Below are 20,760 nucleotides of genomic sequence, written 5' to 3' on the forward strand. Positions count from 1 at the left end.
AATGATAAAATATACTTGTTCAGATGCACCGAAAATGCTCAACAATCCACAATGGGAAAATGGAAAAACAGTCAGCCACAGAGAGAAAAGAGAAAACAAACTTGAAATTGTTTTGCAGAGAAGTAAACCAGCATCTGATGCAGCAGTTTAAAGAACAAACCTCATTGTAGATTTCCAGATATGATACACGTAGAAGAAACTCACGGCTTGGAGTCTAGAACCAAAAGTATGTGTTCGGATTATTTTTGTTGAAGAGAGTTTTGAACTTATTGAAATGCATTACAATGACAGAAAATCTGTCCAAGGTACCTCTTGTATGATGCTAAATGCATCTTTAACAGCCAACGGTATGATTCCTGGGGACCTTTGATCTCCCTGAGTTTGATTCATTAAAAGGAAATAAACGTAAGTCATAAAATTTTAAGACTGCATAATGCAAATATGAAACTCTATTAGCCTAATAATTGTACTTATGTCCTAGCAGTATTATCAGAGCAACTCAGAACTATGTGCATATTTGGGGTATGGAAGGACTAGTGATGGACCAGTTTGACCTGAGGTTAGTTTTCAATATCAAACTGACCAAACCCTGTCAAACCCAACTGAAAATGGACAAAGATTGCAATCTCAATCCATACTGGTTCCAACATGCCAGCATACTGATAGGGTACATTAACATGGAATAACTTGATAGAGGGAAGTGATGAATAGAATTACATACATATTTATGCAAGCATGTATATTTTTTTGTTTGTGTGTTTAGACTGATGGACCACTAATGTGTAGAATATGATGATTAAGATTAGCATGGTTTAATAGATCCCGTCTGGTATCAGAATGGTTTCAATTACCAGATGGGCCAATCATAAATAGAATATGATGATTAAGATTTAAGAATATCTAACTCACATATGTTTTTGTTTCACTAACTTCTTGCCACTATATTTTTACTCTTCTTTTGGGACTCAATTTTGTAGTCAAGGTACATGAATAGGCATATACTAAATTTAAGTTTTTGAAAAAGTTTAAATAGGTCTTGCTTGGCATGGGCATGGCTTCAAATACTGGATAGACCGAGATGTGCTAGAACATATCACACAATTGGACTAGTACCTAACTATATAGCTTGATTTTGTTTGGTATTCATTTTTTTTTTCTTTTAGTGAGAAGTACACCGGTTCCACGCTGTTTTAAGAACTTGTTGAAACCAGTATCAGACTGGTATTTAACTCCTTGTCTATGAGAATGTTGATTTACATTGAAATGTTAGGCTGTCACTCAAATCCCCCCTTATCCCAAACTAGAATCAAGAAGCTTAGAAAGTGTGATCAGCTATACAAAACATGGAATTCCAGGAAGAAGGAAACTCCAGGGACAAGGGCCTTGGAATTCCAGGATGAATAAAAAATAAAGCATATGCCATAACCAGAAACCATGTCAAATTGGAATCTGTAAGTAGCCGAACACAAAGTGGGAATTTTAGCAGGAACTAGGATAACCACTCAGAACTTATGGCTAAATTTGGGAATTTGTTACCCCTCTAACAAACAGGGTCTTGATGTCCCCATTCCAATTTTGATTGGCTGTTGAAGCATAATATTTTAGAATTTTGATAGCTCTGGATGAATCTTTAAGATTAGAAAGATAAATATTTTTTTCTAAGAATAATTAAACAACAGCAATTTAGTTCAGTTTAGCCTTAATGAAGTATTTTCAATTGACTATCTTTGCACCAAAAGAGAAAAGATATAAAAAGTTCCAAACAACTGAGAAGAGAAAATTGCAGAAGATATTTCATGAGTAATGAAGTTGAACAAGTACAACTTAAGTTCAGACTCAGTTAAAGAAATATTTTGTCAACACAAGTTTTTATAAACCGAAGAAATGTATAAATGCTACAGTGTCATGGTCTCGATTTGTCATCTAATCCATGGATTAAAATTCTTAAGAATGGGGCTCTCTATTGACCTTAGCCCATGAGGGCTCCATGGTCTCCTCTGGCCAAATGTGTTTTTTTTTTTCCTCTGGCTAAATGTACCTGTCAGAACTAGCCCAAGCCATGGAGGATTTTTAGAAACACTAAACTAAAAACTGTAGTCATGCATTTGTGCATTTATATACAATTGACATGCTAATAAATTATAGGCAACTTCATCTCTTGGTGCTCTAGTCAAAGCACAAAATCTATAAGAAACCAAAAGGGTCTAAGCAAGGTTCGTTGTACCATACCATACCGGCGTTTCGACCCGGGCTCGATACGGTACGGTACCGGTGTACCGAGCGGTACACCCTGGTGTACCGAACAATTTTATACTTTTTTCATACTGTAGTAGTGCTACAGTATAGTACTGTAGCACTGTAGTGGTACCAAGCGGTCCGCAGACCGGTACATACCGCCCGGTACGGGCGGTATGCTTCGGTATGGCAAACCTTGGATCTAAGAAACATTCCTTGATATTTCTTGGGTTAGAAAATTGTTTAAAAGGGAAATGAAAGAACTGAAAGAGATGGAATAAAACATGTCCATTTTTACAAAAATATCCGCATCAAGGATTTAAACGACAAATTGTACAAATACCATTCTATTATTAGCCCCATAGAACATATCACTGCTACATTGGTCAGTATTAGTGACCTGCAGGACAGCACGGCTACTTTGGTCAGTATTACTCCAACATTATATACTGCTTGGACTTGGTAAGGATCAGTATTTGAGTTCTTGACCCATATAGGCTTCAGTCAAATTTAACCAAAACAATCAGAACTGTCCAAAAACTGCTTCAACTTCAGCTATTTTAAACTAAACCTATGCTAGGCCTAGAAATAACTTTCACCCTTGGTTTCTTCTTGGACACTTCCACAATTTGAAGTTTTGAACCATGCTTACATTTAGTTGCATACCGAAATAGAAAGCTATGAATAAACTCTAGGTCTAACTTGATGCAAATATATATCAAGCAATAGGATTTGGAGAAAGAAATAGAAAGATAACAAATCAAATTGGACAATAGCAAGAATGAGAAGACAAAACTGGATGGTAATCAACAATAAAACCAACAATGCCCACTTGCATCACAACAGAATATACATGAGAACCCAAGTACAAAAGTTGTGACCCTCACATGCATCGTATGTGTTTTGCCACTGCTTGTAACACCATAAGCAAAAATTGTGCCTGTGGAAAGATAAAAGACAGGGTTAAAGCATGATTAAATGACATTCTTGAAGATAATAGTGCAGTTATCAGTTGCCATAGTCTCAGATACTGCAATGCAAGGAACTGGGCTTCAAGCCAAGCATGCTTGCTTCAGGGTCATCATCTACAAATAAAATCCTTACCGTATGCTTTTAGGCATCAAAGATGCTATATTGTGTCTCCACATGCAAAGCACATGAAGCGATGAAGAATTTCATAATTATTGAGATAAATTTTAATATTTCTTTGATTTAAATGGCAATAAAAAATTATTTCTCCATTGATACAAAACCCTTTCTCTTTTGATGCTTGGAAAATTCCTTTCATGTTAGTTTCTACTATTCAACCTTGTACTGAAGGCAAGGCAACGGCCACTAAAACAAGTTATTAAACAACTTGAGGGTTCCCATAAAATTTGTGAATGACCCAGACTTCAAACCAAGTAATCTAGGTCTTATGAATATAAGCTGTCCTTAGTTTTTTTTATTCATCCACTTTTAATTCTTAATATTTAATCAACTTTAACAAAAATTATCAGTGAGCCTTAGTCGGATGACATGCATTGCAATTCAATTTTGAACAATGATCTCTGGTGTTTTGACAATGACAAAATTATACAAATGAGGTACCAAAAGACATTTGATAAAATATTTCACAAAAAGATTTTGAGTTTTACTTTGTCCAGGTTGTGGACTTTTAGCTTCTTTTGCTTCTGTGGTCTCACTCAAGGGTTAATCTTGGCCCGGTATCGATACCGACCAATGACAAAACTGGTAGAAACATGGGCCACTACAAACAGAAAGAATGAGATATGCACCAGGGAGGAGGCATTGATGTTAGGAAAAAGACAATGTTGGTGATGAAAGAAGGTGGCGAGATAGCAATGCAGACATTAAGCAGCAATGTGGATGAGAAGAAAAAGAAGGAAACATGATGATGATGAGAAGGACACAATGATGACAGCAGAAGGCACTGACACAGAAATGTGAACAAGAAGTGTGGTGCAGACAAAGAGAAGGAGGCAGAGGAGGAGAAAGAGAAAACGAGAAGTAAAAGAAAAGTATGAACTGTAGGGCATATATAAACAGAAAAATAAAAGAGGGGACCCAACACTGATGTGAAATGGTATGCTCACGGTCTGATACAGCTCAGTACTGATGAACTTACTGCTTGGAGAGCCCATATGGTAAACTAAACAGTGGCAAGCTCAGTTTCAGACTGGACTGGGCAAGATTGTTCCATCCATATACAGATTTAGCAGAGAACCAGCACTAGATTTACATTATCTGAAGTCTGATAACCTCCTTGGAATCTTATTTCTATCATTCTAACTAGAATTAAATCAGCACTAGATTTAATATATGTATTGTATCAAAACGAAGAATGAGGAACAAGTATGTTGCATTGCCAATTTTCAATCATCATGCTATTGAACTAATTGATGTTCTTTGCAATGCCATTTTCCCTTCAGTAAGTTTATAATTTTCCTAGGCATATAAATTTCATGGAACTTTAGATACATCCAAGGATTGAAATTTTATACCATACCGAAGTTTCGAGATTCGCTCGATACGGTACGATACTGTATACCGAGCGATATATTTCGATATACCACTCGGTGTATATATATATAAAGTAAAAAAAAATCTTTTTCGGCGACATCACCTCAGAAAAAATGAGGTGGCGACATCACATCTTTATATATATATATATATATATATATATATATATATATATATATATATATATATATATATATATATATATATATATATATATATATATATATATATAACCGTTTTCGCCGCGACATCACCTCTTCTCCCCGTGATGCCGAGATTCTTCTCCTCGCGCAGATGAGGGGTCGTCGACAGACGAGGAGGGAGAGCGACGCAAGTACTCCTCCTCTTCTCCTTTTTCTTTCTTCCCTTTCTCCCTCTTCTTTCTTCTTCCTCAGTCACCACCGATTTAAAATGATAACAGGGCAAAAATAGCCCAATCGACGATACCGCCCGATGGTGGGCGGTCCTATATCGATCTACTAGCGGACCGGTACATACCACCCGATATAGACAGTATTATTCAAAATTGAAGACCTTGGATACATTACATGTTTGAAATCAGCACAATAAGTTAAATACCTCTGGTGATGAACTAGTTGCTGATGTGTTGTTGAAAACCTTTAGGTCTCATGCCCTGTTCCTATAGAATTAGTAGCCTAAATGGGTGTCGTTAGAGAAGAACATGTTAATATTTGGTGTATGATGAACTGAATAATGGATTACTGATGTTGAGAGTACCAACTTTTTGTGCATGATGAACTTAAGAATTGATTGCTTTTATATGTATAAGGTCCATCATCAGCATCTCGATAAGAGTGAATGACATTAAAAAGTTAAAAATAGAAGAGACAAAAGAATTTTATTTTTTTACTCCTGTAGAGAAAAACCTTTCAAACAAATTTCAACAAAGCACGATTTAATGCATCCAAAAGTCTAATGCCAAACAAAACCAATCAGTTGCATCTAAATTAACCAAAACTAGCAAAAGCTAACTGAAATGAAGCTATGTGGGTTTCTGTTTGGTGTAGGTCAAGGGCAGCTAGTTTGGACTTCAAAAGAAAATCTTAGATTAAAATAAAAGAAGTGATTTTATGTTTTTGATTTCTGGTATCTTCTTGCATAGGAGCTGATCACTTGCATTCTTAAGAAAATTATCCAAAGAAAAGAACATGGCATTAGTGTTTATAAATGATTGCTCATTGGAAAAGGAAATTTAATTATGAATTCATCGACTAAAACAATTTGTCTGAAAAATGAAAAGGATGAAGAGTTAATGCCTACAAAGATAGAAGACAAAATACTTTCAGCATGAGATGTGGTGGCACTGAAGATTATGCCCATGTTTTGGCTAGCATGGCAGGCTAGAACTATTGTGCTTACCAATAATTGATATTGGGTGTGCCATATGATTATCTCAAGAAGAAGGAAGAAGATCAATCTGTAAAGTTAGTTGGTATGACTACAATTCTTCAATAATATTGTTGGAAACATTTCTTCTAATTCTATAACTCATTAAGTATCCACAGCAATTTTCAGTAGGTCGTAGAATTTTAGTAATATAATGGGCAAGGGGAAGTGGTTAGAATGACATTAATGGCAACTGAAGTAGGTTCACTAGGTTAAAAATTCATGCCTAATTCAGTTTTATACGAGCTAGAATTTCTTCCAAAATATTAATATCTAATGCCATCATAAATCACAACATACATATGTGCATGTATATACATATAAATAACATGCACAAGAGCAGCATGGATCTCCTGATGTTCCTTGAATCATCATTCTTCAAGATCAATGTCAAAGAAAATACTAAACAAGAACAAAAGATCATATTTACCATTGACACCCTCCATAGCACCACTGACAACATGCTGAGCAGCCACATCATACACATGGCGTGTTGTTGTTGTAGGTCCAAACACTCGATCTAGAGTTTCAGGTTAAAGCAATTAGTCAAGCCAAGCTTTCTTATGCACTTAGCAATTGGATCCACAAAAATACATGTAGACATAGTACTCAAAACCTCTACAGAAACATGCCCAGAATACAACAAAACACATAGTATTAATATAAGTAACCAAAGTGCAGAACTAACTGATACTTGTACGGATCAGTTCCATAGATGTCTTCCCCTTTCGGTTTCAATTCTTTGGTACTATTCCTCCCAGTCATAAAAAGTATATTTGAGATCAAAGATCTTTTAGAATGTCTCTAACCATATTCCTTTGTTGTGAATGCATAGCAGAACACTATAATAAGAAGGGTTGCAATTATTTACTAATTGTCAATCATGTAGACATCATTGTTTGATGTAATGGCCCATCCTTTGGCATTTTTGTGAGATTTATTATTTTGAGAATAACATTTCCCCAGCTAGAGAATTAATCATATCAAATACTTGGGCACCACCTCCACAACTATTTCATACCAAAAGCTTTTTGATGCAAAGAGTGAACCAAGTACTGGGTAAAGGATTTGCTGGCAAATCTGAAGGCTATGTCTACAATAAACTTTCACCTACATGGTGTTGATGCATCTACATCTAATGAATGAATGGCACAAAAAAACTCCAGTTGACTCAGCACTTAAATGGTTGCAAGTGAAATACAGTTAGCTGTACAGAACAAATCTCCAAGAACAACAAAAGGAATAGTTGAATCTCGCAAAGATGAGTTCAAGTAAATTTCATGTGACAATACCACCATTGATGGGAGAAATTCAAATATAATCTCTGCCTTGGAAACTAAAAATATGGTAAATTGCTAGTCAGTTGACTAGCATGTTTGGTTTATACAATTGACTAGTTGTTCTATAATGGTTTTAATGTTGCTACCTTCGAAAGAATATCATATTTTCATTGGTTATGTTATTTACAACTTGGTCAGAGAATTATGCATCTTGACAGCAAACAATCTGAAATTTTGACTTTTGAACAATTCAAGGTGAGAACATGAAACAAAATAAACTCGTCGGACAGCCCAAAACACGTGTTATTATATCTCATGCAAACAGCCAAATTGACCAATTGAACAAAACCCAGTGATGTAACGATAACGAACAGCGAAAGTAAAAATATGTTATATCAGTCGTAGACACCACAAATGCATCAGAAATTAAACTCCACACATACCACGTACCATAAGCATATGCCAGTGACGGATTGTGCTCACTACGAACAATCGTATCCCCATCGGCGTACCAAGCAGTCTCTTCTCCCTGACGAATCTCACGCGGGCTACCCGCCGAAAAACCAAATTAGGCCAAACTACAACACCTCCATGCAATGGGTGAAGAGGAGAAGGCGAATAGATCCGAAGCCCAACCTGAGAGGCCGGAACCGGACCGTGACCGTCACATTCTCTTTGGATCCCTCCGCATCGAACGCCTCACTGCCCGCGCAGAAGTACTGCGGCTTGTCCCTGACCGACGAGGATGCCGGCGAGCTCTGTCCGTCGACGGAGGCCTCAGGCAGCTGCCTGGAGGACGAAGTCGTGGACGAACTCGGCGAATTGGTGGGCTTGGAAGGCACCTGCGCTGATCTCCTCCCCCTCGGATCAGGCCGCGACGCCATGGCGAGCTCGATCCGGTGCCCACCTCGACGGTTACGCTCCAACCCCTTTAGCTACGAGATCAACAGCCCGAGGAAACCCGATCTGAGAGGCGTGCGGGCTCGAATTGGAGCTGCATTGGCCAAAATCCGAGAAGGGATCGATCGAGGTTCACAAAACTGGGAAGATTTGCAGTGAGATGGGGTGGAGATGTCGAGGATTTCTCTCTGTCTTATAAGCAAGACAACTCTTGCGACATGGACTCGAAAGATATATCACGAAAGCAAGGCAGAATCGTACGGAAAGAAAGAAAAGGTAACTTTCTTTCTCTCTCTCTCTCTCTCTCTCTCTCTCTCTCTCTCAACCTACTCGATCTCTCGCCTTTTATTCCACATACGAGCGGAGAGCAGACCAAAAGGGAAGCTCGTGGTGGCGGGCCGTGTCATGCAAAGAATCTTCTCATACTTTTCCCTATGCGGGCAAGAAATCACACGCCGAACTTTCCACAACTTCGACTTTGAACGGCAGATTCAGTGTCGGTCGCGTAGGGAACATTATGCGGCACAGAGGAAGGAGATGAACTCACCATCCCCGCTGTGCGGCACGTTCACATGCCGCCCGTGGAGTCGAGCACGGGAGTGCGGGGCCCGATTGCCCAATCAAAACAGGACGCGTGGCGGCCCTTGGTGTGCGCATCCCGACATCACGGCATCGCGCTGTTGACGCGTCGTCGTCTTCCCCCCGCCTCCGTGCACCGCGGCCACGGTTTGCTCAAACGGTTCCACACAATAAGCACGAGTCAGTTCCTGACCACGGCGACCGTCATATTGGCGGAGGAAGACGAACGTAAGGTGGTCCGGAGGATCAACTGGGAGGAACCGGAACCGAGTAACGAAGGACGTGTCTCTCTCCTATGCTTTCCTCGTCTCTCTTCAGCCGTCTTCCTTCCTACCTTCCTTCTGAGATGAAGCAATCCTTTCTGCTTGAGATAACTGCTCGAGTTTTATTCGTTTAAAGATCTGTACTTATTGATAGATACATATTCCATTGAACAGAAGGTAGACAAAATGACCTCTCATATTCGATGAAGACCATGCATCATTCTGTTCGTCTCATCTATGGTTCTCTCTGGAAACGGTGCTTTCCTGCAGGGACAAGGAAAGTAAGCCCTACTGCGTTCATGGATTAAGACATCCAGAAGACACACACTGATTAGGAGGATTAAATATTCGGGAAGCACATAAGCCATAGACACCCACTCTTGCATGAATACAATGTGGATAGACAAACTTGAAGACCATCACAGCTGGATATATAGTCCTTTAAACCAATATTAACTTTGATGAGACTGCAGCCCACATCCCATCTTTCGTTTTAAATTTGAAGTGGCTATTACCAAACGATTCGCTGCAACCAAAGTATTCCTCCTGTCCAACTTATTATGGGTGTCTCTTACTTCCTTCGGAATCTAAATGCCATGGCCATGAACACAAGGAAATGATTAAAAGCTTTGGAGAACAGCTTTAAGTTCTCGTTTAAAAATTGGTTAAGTCAAAATCAAGTGGGCGAAGTCCTACCGACAAGATCCGATTTGACCATATAAAATCATTATGCACGACGTTTGATGCGTGTCTTTGATTGGTAATGGAATTGGACTGTAACGTTTGGCCGATGCCAACGGCGTTGCATGAATACGAATGCTGCTATTCTATTAGCAGCATTAGACTTGACGGAGACCAAATAACAGAGCAAGTGCATGCATACACGTACAGGGAAACCACGTGGGACTCGGTTGCTGCCTTGCACGTGCCATACGGTGGCCACTTTGGCATCACGTGGATGGCACCACACGGCTTCTTCGTATGTCCGTAGTCTGACGAGACTCATTAGATTGTACACGTCATATCGATAATTTAGACGTATAGATAGATTCTGAGTCTACAAAAGCAAGCATGCAAGACAGAAGCAAATGTACAAAGTTGGTTCCGCTTCGGTTCATTATGTGATTTGTGGAGTTGGAACGATAGATTAGGTTTCCAATATGAGCGGAGGAAGAAAATAAAAGGTTTTATTCAATTTGGGTTAGAACAGCATTTCCTATTTTTCATCCACAAACCCACCACAAGAGAATAATCTAACAACTATTAAGAACTTCTATAACCGTGGTTGAGGTGTCAGCATGGCTCGATTTGATCGTTAATATTCAGGATCGTCCCTGCGATGAGGCATTCGTCGGGTCGGGTTGAGCTCGAGGTTGGCTCTGCACGCGATTCTTCTGCTTCATCGTTGTCAGGCTTCTGCACACAGGCCTAGATAGACTTGGCCCATCTGAAGATTAAGTTAGCACTACGTAGTTTAGATGAGTTAAGTTTTTTGGAAAAAAAATCCTCCTCTTACCGATCAGGGAGGGTTGGCTTTTATACATGCGAGGATGAGTTGATCGTATATGGTCCATTAACTATGATCGGCTCCTCGGGCAACCAGCTTAAGCTTTCATGCGAGCGTCGATCGACTTGCACGGATCGACATCGAGCGGCACTTACCTGGGCTTTCCAAAGTGACTATATTATGTGATGTCATTTTGTACATAAGGGGCGACTACCCGCCTGAGTCCGAGGCCACACGTGTGTTGCACACCACATCAGACTTAAGGTTCCACGTCCGTGCCATCATGTCTATTTGATTATGTCCACGTGGACGATACCGGATCAACAACTAAGAGTTAATTCCTAAATCATTTTCAATATTTCCAAAACATCCACATTAACATAGTATTAAATATATTAATATTAATATGATTATCCTTGTCACAGTTACGGCCTTACAACTATAAGGATAATTATACATATCTACTATCCGATTAATTCTTGCCTTAAAGCTCGTGCAGAGAAAATATCATACGTAGGATAATTGAAGGATCTGTCTATCACGACTTAGGCCTTAAGGAGAGCAAGAGAATTAGGAGGAATGTAGCCAATGTGTTTCTCATCAACTACTCAGGTTAGAGTCTAAACTGTAACATGACAAAGTTAAATGGAGATTTTGAGTGAAAATAATGGTTCTTTTTACTTGTGGACAATGTTCCCTGTTATGCCCGTATCTTTGTTTTGATAAGGGTTAAATCATTATTTCTTTAATAATCATCTAGTGAAATAAAAGATAAAACAATCATGTCAGTGGTCATCTTAACAGAAAAGCATCGATTGTAAATAGCATTTCTCTTTCCTCTCTCTAAGCTTTTCTCGAAACTCTGCCGGAGAATGTGTGTGAGCTATGATTATCGTATTTATTCTTATAATTGTCATCAATAGGTAAAATATCAGTGGTTACTTTTGTAAGATAAATTTACCTTTTTCTTTTAAAGCATGTTTATGCTGAGAAGTGTATAACGTCTTTCTGCTCTATACGAACTTTTAAACTCTGTCATCTATTATAGTTGATGATATGGTTTATGTACGAATCAGTAACTCTAATGAAAATATTATTCATATCCAAAATTTTTGAAAGCATCTTTAATATGAAAGTTAACCAAAATATTTATTGTTCGTCGGATTTCAAACAGTGTGTGTTGACAAAGCTTAGACAGTCTCGCATGGACAGTAAAAAAGAAAAAAAAATTTAATTTTTTATATTTATCGGATTGTCATATAATGATCGGAAACGTATAACTCAAAAATCAAAAACTGTATTGGGGGTGTGAGATATTCTCGTTTAGGAGAACTCGTATATCTCCTAAGATCGCAGATCCTACTCCGTGAATAAAGGAGCTCTCGCGAACTCCTCTTTAGCGGTGATCCACATGATAGACACAGTAATGACGTACCTCCTCGTACAATGTATTCTTTCCTTGTGATCGCACACCATCATACAATAGCAAACAAGGAGGGATCAGTCTCTCTTACAATCCTCTCACACCATAAAGAGGGTTGAACGACAAGAGAAAGAAGGGGGGAGGAGATGAGGAAGTTGACGACTATAGAGGTCCAACCTATAACCCTTTGAGCTCCAATCCCTATTTATAGAGAGCTTCATTTATTAAACCTTAATTGATCTTTCTTAATGGGTATTGGATTTTCATCCAATTAATCCATGATCCTTCTTAGTGGGTATTGAATCTTCATCCAATAATCATTCTAAGCTCTATTGGGTCTCATTCAATAAATCTATTAAAATAGAGGCTTATTAGATATCTTATATCTAATCCTATATTCGTCATGTTATCAATTATATGTGTGTGACCCTCTAGGTCCAATACTGAGCTGATTGTGAGTTGTACATGTCAGAATCCCTTTTGACTCATAACTCCTCATGACTTAGTAAATTATTATCTTCATAATAATTCACTTAACTCATCAACTATGGATGTACTATGTCATTATGTTATAGTCCCCAAATGGTACAAGGGGATCTAATCTATTGGACATGTCTGCTCTCGGTTACTGTATATTTATAATCCATCATCCATTTAATATCTAAGAGATCGCATACAGGCATGGTATTGTTATGCTCATACGAAATTGATTCGAGTCTCTTTCTTATCGGATTCTCCTAAAGAACTCATTTTCTCTCAATCTAAATCTCGCTCTTATCAAATTCTCTTAATCCGATTGACCCTAGTCATGGATTTACCTAAACGAGAACACTTAGAATATTCTTCTCATTATACCGAGAGTGGATGATCCTCTATTGACATTGAATTACCTTCGTAAAGTTGATTGTCATTCTCAATGACCGGTTGTATTGAACTTCCAAACCTGTAAGTCTGGTATCAAAGAATAGAGTACTCAAACAAAACATCCTTGGTATCTCAATTCTAATGACCGGATAAACAATTGAGACTACAGAATCATTGTCTAACGATGAGATATCATTAACCATCCAACATTCCGTAAGTGAATCATTAAGTGAACTCATTCTCCAATGAGTATTTACGTTATATCCCTAATATCCCCACACAAACAGCTATGAGATTAGTTGCCTCCAACGAATATATAGCACATCAGTCTGCCCAGTTATCACGATGTTCCTCTTGAGTAACATATGACTAAAAATATTTAAGGTCTGTGTTTAAAGATGAATTAGTCTCATTATCATAATCTTATTATAATTCAATTCTCATTATATAGATATAAGAACATCACAATATATTCCTCATCTAATATAAAGTAAGTGTCATAATAATAATAAAAAAGATTGTACAGTGTATCACAAATGTCATCACATGATTGATTTACATGATACCTATAACTAGTATAATTATGTTATTGAGAATATTAATAGTATCGTTCAATGATTTTTTGGCATTGACTTTCATTTATTATCTTGTTTATTATCTTGAAATGTTGTTTCACCGGTAAAACATTTGGATGGTTTTGGCATTCATGACCTATATGTTATTAAATTTACTTTGAATGCTAAATATATTTTATAATGTGTGAATCATGTTAATTCTATCTGGGTTCAAATAGTGAGGACTAAATATGCTATGGTTGATCTTTGAAATTTATTCATGCATGGAAAATATAGTTGGGCCTGGTGCCTTTTCCTTAAATCTTAAAATTTAGATTTGGTTTTTCAAGGCTTATTGGATCCAATACTTCCACTATCATTTTCTTTGATTTTTGGATTTTTGATGTCTCTATTAATCTCAAGCCTATCTTTTTTAATGTTGATATGATATATTAACTCAATATGGTTTTTTATTTGATATGTAATGGAAGATAGAACTCTCCTCTTCGACAAGAGTTATTTGGCTCTTCACTTGTTAACAAGAGTTGCTAGTATACACATGCCCAACACTACCCGTGATGACAATTGGTTTTCGAGATACGAGTGTCATAGCACAGCTACTACGAAGTCATCTTGGGATGGGTAAAGATATTTTGATGGAAGTTGTTCCATCACTGCCTCCCAATACTAGATTGGCTTACGGTGTTGGGAATATATGAGCAAAAACTATGTGCCTTTTGTAACATTGATTTAGAATCAATTGATCATTTATTATTTCGATGTTATGTTACATTAGCTTTTTGGTCTCTATGTTTATATTTTGATTTTTGGATTAAGAAAAGCTCTTTTTCGTTGGATTTTATGCCATCTTTGCAAAGAGCATTTATCGCTATAGCTCTACGGGTTTTATGGAGTGCTCAAAATAACATCGTTTAGCTTTTAAGGATGTATTTTGTTATGTCCATTGTTAATATTTTTAGTAGATAATCCCCTCCTTTATGGAAAATTCTGAATATTGTTAGCGATACTTTTTATCTGATATCTGCTATTGATTGTTGTAAAATAATGCATATATTCCGTGAAAAAAATTATGTCGCTAATTGACTATCTAATTATGCTAAGATCAAAAAAATTATTATCTTTAAAATAATTTATTTACTCTAGACTTCAATTTTTGGTTCGTGCTCAAGTGAACGAGATTGTATACTTTTTTTTTGTTTTGTAAAAAAAAATCATATGTTGCTATGGTTGCTTTTACAAGATAAAGCATGCATGGTATATTACTATAATTGATAGTATTTATGGAGTGAAATTATTTATTATTTATTTTTTAAAAGGCAAGATTCTCTATTATTATTTTTCTATATAGAAAAAATAGTAATAGATAAACCTTTACATACGATTGTTAAGACTATAGTTATATATTATCACCACAACATTATCAACCGCAGGTATAAATCTTGCAACAGTGGTAACCAACATGCACATATAATTATCAACAATATGGAATAATATGCATGGCATGATCAATCATGTCAGTTTCCATTTATTTTGTGGTTATTAGATGATCAGAGGTTGATCATCTACTAAGTCTTAGACAATGGTAAGTCCATTGCCTCCTCGATGACCAACGGGCAGGAGAGGTTCCAAGGTATTCGGTGGCGTCCAAAACCTTCAGGTCCCAATGCCATGCACTGCTCAAGTAAAGAAGAGCCATTCCTGCAGGTCTCCCCAATGCATCCATCACCTTACACTGTCATGCAAGAAACAAAGGCATCTCATTTAATGATACCACTTTCACTTCACTGCCTAAAGGATTTTGTGGATGAAACCTCAATATCGATAGGAACATCTTAGCCTCAATTGTTGTGAGACACACACACACACACACACACACCAGCTGGAACCAATTAGATCTGTAGCAGGTCTTGGGTCTTGTTCTTGGTTCGGATTGAAATGTTGGTCAGAGATAAATTGGAGCTGCTGGAAAGAGAAGTAATTAGTAGAATATGTACACAGAAACCTGCTTGTAGTTAGAAGAGTTGCTTGAAACAACCCAAAAAAAAAGAAAGAAAGGAAAATAAGATTCAGAATAATCATAACCTTGTGTTTTGTCCTCAACTTACGCTCTATCCTCTCTATCATTAGGATTGTTTTTATTCCAAGTCACGGATGGATTCATCGGAGTTGTTGTCATGCAAAAGCTTCGGGACTCGATATCGCAATGCCATTTTCCTTTCCCCTCTCCGGTGTGTGTATGTGTGCGTTTTGGGGAGATGCTGCCGTATTAAACTACTGTATACGTTGCAGTTACAGCAGTGTCGCTTGCAGAAGAGGTGGCAGAGCTCACATTTAGAGGAAATCATTCAATGATCCGTAGCTATCTTATGGCATAATGTATCAGATGGTGGCAGGTTGGTCTTCCAGGCTCACTTAAGATGTCTGACCCACCATGCAGCCAAGAACATGCTTTATCTTCTATGCATTTCATGACAATCCAGTTTCAAGTTTGAAATGTCTGACTGACTGTGTCTGTGTTTCAGTTCTTCAGCAGGATATATGTAATATCAATCCATCTACTGCATGTGTTACCAGAGAGTACCAACCAAAAAGGGGTTTGTAAACGTACTGCATGTGAAATAGAAAACCCTCACTGGAAAAGTTCTCTCTCTACATATATTCTTGGAGAAAGATATTGATATCATTCTCTCAGTTACTCATTCTACGTGAACATTAGAGCAACAATGTAATAATCACTGTGCAGTACTTGATATGCGTTAGACTCTTATGAATAATGAGTCTGAGTCAAACACCAATTCAACAAAAATCAATATCTCTCATCGTCGCCCGTGAATATTTTCCAATAATGTGGATTAAAATATTGATTCAAACATGTATGTTCCTATTGCATTTCGACTAATTTAGTCTCTTGGTTGGGTGTCTTCGATGCAAGCGTACAAATGCAGAAAGGTCCAAGCAGCATACTATTGAGGAAGAATGAACAAGAATAGGAGCAACCGAGTATCTCAAGAAGAAGATTTTAATAAGTTAAACAAGATGTCGAATATAAGTTGTGTGTATTGATGCTGAACTTTAATCAAACTGCAAGAGTGTGATGATGATGATCTTATAGTTAATTCCACTGCAACTGGGCTGAAAGCAACAATTACGTTCTGAATTAGTCTCATCGGCTTCATGACTAAAATTCAAGGAGAGTAATAATGTGCAGGTAAAAGGACACATAAAATAGAAGTACAATGGAATTATGCAGACACTACAACATAGATTCTGGCTATCATTTCATGAGAAAATAAACAAGCAAGATGCATGATTGGATTCTAAACAACTCATAATGATAGATAGCTTAAGAAATTTCTTGATAATGAATGGGACCACTTCAAGCTGACAATCTCTGAACAAAAGCATGATGGCCATGTCCGATATCTATGCTGATCTTTGGTTCGGCTAAATTCTAACCATGGAAGAGGTGATAACATTCCAGTTTCTTTACTACAAATGAGGAAGCAATAAATATGATTGTGAGAGTGAGAGAAAAGTTGTATGTGATGGAGAATTAAGAGAGACATGCAATTCATCAACGAAATATTTGCTATCCGGACTGCTATGAATCAATCACAAACGCAAATCCAAACTCAAACCATTCTTGGAGGCTGAATCAAGCCCACTTTGGTCCTTTTGGGAAGCCAAAGAAGAAGAGGAAGAGGAACAGAAGCCGACAGTACCACCGCCTCCTTCCACGGCCACCTCCTTCGTGTCTCTCCCTCCAAACGAAGGTGGCGCGGGTGGATAGTCTTCCTGGAAGCTTGCGGTACAGCCATGCACTGGCATTCTCCATGGCTCGGGGATCGGGCTACCGTTTACGGGCTGAGATGAGGAACCTAAACCGCCGTAGAAGCGAGCCGCGGGGTTGATGGGAGGGGCGGTGGTGGTCCAAGAAGGGTAGTTCGGTGGTGGTGGATGGTCAAAGCGGGCGGTAGAGGGGGCGGAGCACAGATTGCGGTAGTTGAGGTAGCCGTAGACGAAGCTGGGATGGTGGTAGTGTTGGCTGGCCATAGCCGAGTGGAGATGGGCTCGTTTCGCATGCTGGCGCTCCCGCTTGTGGGCGTTCTGGTGCCCGCCAAGGGCTTGCGACGTCGGGAACTTGCGGCAGCAGTAGTGGCACTCGAACTTCTTGGCGCTCTCTCCACTGTCGGTGTTGGCGATTGCGTTGGCGGCGCTCTGCTGGGTGTTACTGGTTTCAGTGGTAGAGGGAGGATCGTTGAAGGAGCCATCTTGTGATGATGCATCAGGATCCGTGGGGAAGTCGATGCCGAACAGCCGGATGGCCGCGCTACTACCGTTGGATGTGTTCTCGGCAGCCGGTAAGGCACGGATGAAGGGGAGTTTTGAGAAGGAGTCGACGGTGACCCTCATGGAGCTCTGTGCATCTTGCTGGCTCATCGCTGCCGCCTCCGAGCTGAGTCCAATCGATCGACCACGCTGTATGTAGGGAAGGAGGTATAAGATTGCGGCAGTGCCCAAGAGAAGGGAAGGAAGGGAAGGGAACTTTGGTGTTTCTTCTACACTCCAGTAGTCATGGTTCACAAAGTCTTCAAGAGTGAAAGAGGTAGAAGAGGAGATACCAAATATGATGTGGGGTCAAATATGGGGATAGGGCTGACAAGGGCTGATGCCAAACTAAAGAGAGGCTTTTGGCTCCTCAAACCACTTCCAAAGTACTACCGCTGCTGTTACTGCTGCATGCTACTACTACATATGCACAACCTTACTCCCATCACCTCATCATCTTGTTCTTCGTGTTCTGTTTACCTACATGCTTTGTGACACTGGTTTCCTCGCATGGCTAGCCATCACTCCAGTGGGGATCACCTGGAAACGTGATTATCTTTCATCATCATCATCATCATCTCTCTCTCTCTCTCTCTCTCTCTCTCTCTCTCTGTCTCGTTGTATCAGTGTTGTAAGTGGTCCTGGAATGTGTGCATGATTGGAAGGGTGAGTTGTAGTGATTTGAATAAGCCTTCACTGAAAAAGCAGTCCCCTCTTAACATCCATGTAAAACTATGAGCCGGGAGACTTGGTCAGCTCCGTAACAGTTGCTCGTCATACTTCACTCAGAATAGCTTGAATTAGATTAGAAAGGATAAGAAACCCTATATATGATATGTATATGTAATGGTTCAAGAACGATTTTGAGGCAAATAAACAGAGCTGTGACACCCACAGGATCGATCACCTGATATTGACTTGTTGAATGTGCTGGGTTCACATATCTATCACGTATGTGCTGCTTTTGTAGGAATGGCACTAAAGCTAGATTTTGGAGCATCATGAGAGATCTCTGATGGAGATAGAAATGGAGGGTTGTTAGTTGATTTGGGACATATAAGGTTTGCTCGGTGACCGATGGTTATAGTACGATGTCGTTTACCGGAGGAAACCTGGAATGCTTTTGTCCAACCCATCGACCTTTCCTCTCTCTCTCTTTTTCGAACGGCGTAGCCTTTTTTACAGCTCGAAAAAGCTTCAGTTTCCGGTGTTTGGTAGCAGTGGGAAGTAGTTATCTGGCCTTGGCGTGCGTGTAAAATGGTTTAGGCTTGTACGTATTGGAAGGACTTGATATTTGAGCCTCGCTGCCGTCTTGTATAAGCTCAGGCGGAAGTAGTAAGTAATATCATGATGACGGCACGGCAACCGTGGAGTAACAACAAGACCTTTGAAGTTTCGAGGAAGCAGTACATGCATCTCATTTTCCAGGCAACTCACTTCGTCTGGATCAGCGGCGAAACAAATACACACTGATGTATCTCAGCCGACGACGCGTAGAGCATGAGATCGAACCAACAATTCTGTATCGGGTTACTGGAAATACGCAGTCTAATACTCGCAAGCATCACAAAACAAGTCAGAAAGGACTGAAGTGTGAAATCTTCTTTGACTTGTATGCATGCCTTGTCAAAATTCGTGTTGTAGGCATGAATTGTCTGACCATTTTTGTAATTATTCCTACCTTCACAACCGCTTCACCTTCTCCATTGACCCTTCTCTGCCACAAAAGACTGGTCGCTGTCACACAACCATCTTTCCATGTCTCAAACCTTGGGCTTCTCTCTCTCTCATAATTCTGGCACTGTCCTCGTGAGAGCTACTCCCCCCCTTCTTCTATATCCAAGAAAGGTGCCTCAGGTATTAACACCGATCACCAACTCCTATGATCATGATCGCTTATAGCCCCCTCAAAACCAAAGTTTGTCTCGGTGGCCTGCCTAGCCTAGCTAGCTCACCACAAGCTCACGCCAGGTGAGACAACATAGGATGTCATTAGATCCATCAGAGTCGGGAGTTAAGATTTCTTACACGTCCCCATGGGATCCAGACTTTGAGTGTGATTGTTCCCTATTGGTAACAGTGTCAGTGTTGGATAGGCCTGGCTCTCAAAAGCTTAGGTGTTCTTCTCAAGACATGGGGTGATAGTGCTGTCGGGTGAACCCCAATCTAAGGACCACATAAGTGAAAGCATCTCCAAGATGAAGTCACCGAGAGTGCTTAGACATTAAGGATAGGGGGAGCATCGCAGAAGGAGAGAGAGAGAGAGAGAGAGAGAGACGATGGATCCAGCTTGGTCATGTATCGTATGGAGCAGAAGAAGCAATCATGAGAAGTGGATGGAATGATCAGCTCCTTATGAATGTTCTCAAACAGTGCAGCCTCATCACTGTGCTCTCAGCCTAAGATACGATCGGGTGGCTTTGGATACTGCATCCAAGTGGATGCCGTGAGGACATCAATCTGCTAGCTGCAGTGACTTGCGTACATGATACATGTGGGAGAGATCGGCACACATGGAACTTGAACGGATGACGCAGCAGTCTTCATCACCTCCATCTCTCTGCGACAAAGGTAGGGCTCCGTCCTTTAAGGACTGATGGCCTTTCTTAAGGGCCCACAACGATCATGGCATTAGGAGGAGAGCGAGTGTGAAGTAAAGGACCACTACAACAACATCCAAAGGTAACAGATAAGAGGTGTACTGTACTGGGGACAATAAATTACAGTTCATGTTCTTGTAAGTGAGTCCAATGATTCAATTATGTAACCTAACTACTGAATATTTGGTAAAAATTACATAATCTTAAAATTATAATTATATATATCCCCAAAACTCAAAAACTTGAATATTTATCATTATTATTAATCTTGGTGC

The 20,760-nt window shown here is 39.3% G+C and overlaps 2 protein-coding genes across 2 annotated transcripts in view; both read right to left on the reverse strand.

Annotated features, from left to right (window-relative positions):
* Positions 1 to 8,662, reverse strand: part of LOC135583769 (kinesin-like protein KIN-7D, chloroplastic) — a 36,665-nt gene extending 28,003 nt beyond the window's left edge. Inside the window, exons 1-6 of the mRNA XM_065083041.1 lie at positions 8,082 to 8,662; positions 7,896 to 7,993; positions 6,596 to 6,685; positions 3,123 to 3,175; positions 310 to 375; positions 161 to 214 (exon numbers count right to left, since the gene is read on the reverse strand). Of these exons, the coding sequence (XP_064939113.1) occupies positions 161 to 214; positions 310 to 375; positions 3,123 to 3,175; positions 6,596 to 6,685; positions 7,896 to 7,993; positions 8,082 to 8,329 (609 nt within the window). The 5' untranslated portion in view covers positions 8,330 to 8,662. The remainder of the gene's footprint in view (positions 1 to 160; positions 215 to 309; positions 376 to 3,122; positions 3,176 to 6,595; positions 6,686 to 7,895; positions 7,994 to 8,081) is intronic.
* An 8,286-nt stretch (positions 8,663 to 16,948) lies between these two features.
* Positions 16,949 to 18,443, reverse strand: LOC103998165 (zinc finger protein 8-like). The gene has a single exon (XM_009419557.3). It carries the CDS (start codon positions 17,994 to 17,996, stop codon positions 17,169 to 17,171), a length of 828 nt encoding a protein of 275 aa, XP_009417832.2. The 5' UTR covers positions 17,997 to 18,443; the 3' UTR covers positions 16,949 to 17,168.
* Between the last annotated feature and the right edge of the window lie 2,317 nt (positions 18,444 to 20,760).

This window comes from Musa acuminata, chromosome BXJ1-9, assembly GCF_036884655.1.
Source record: "Musa acuminata AAA Group cultivar baxijiao chromosome BXJ1-9, Cavendish_Baxijiao_AAA, whole genome shotgun sequence".
NCBI classification, from domain to species: domain Eukaryota; kingdom Viridiplantae; phylum Streptophyta; class Magnoliopsida; order Zingiberales; family Musaceae; genus Musa; species Musa acuminata.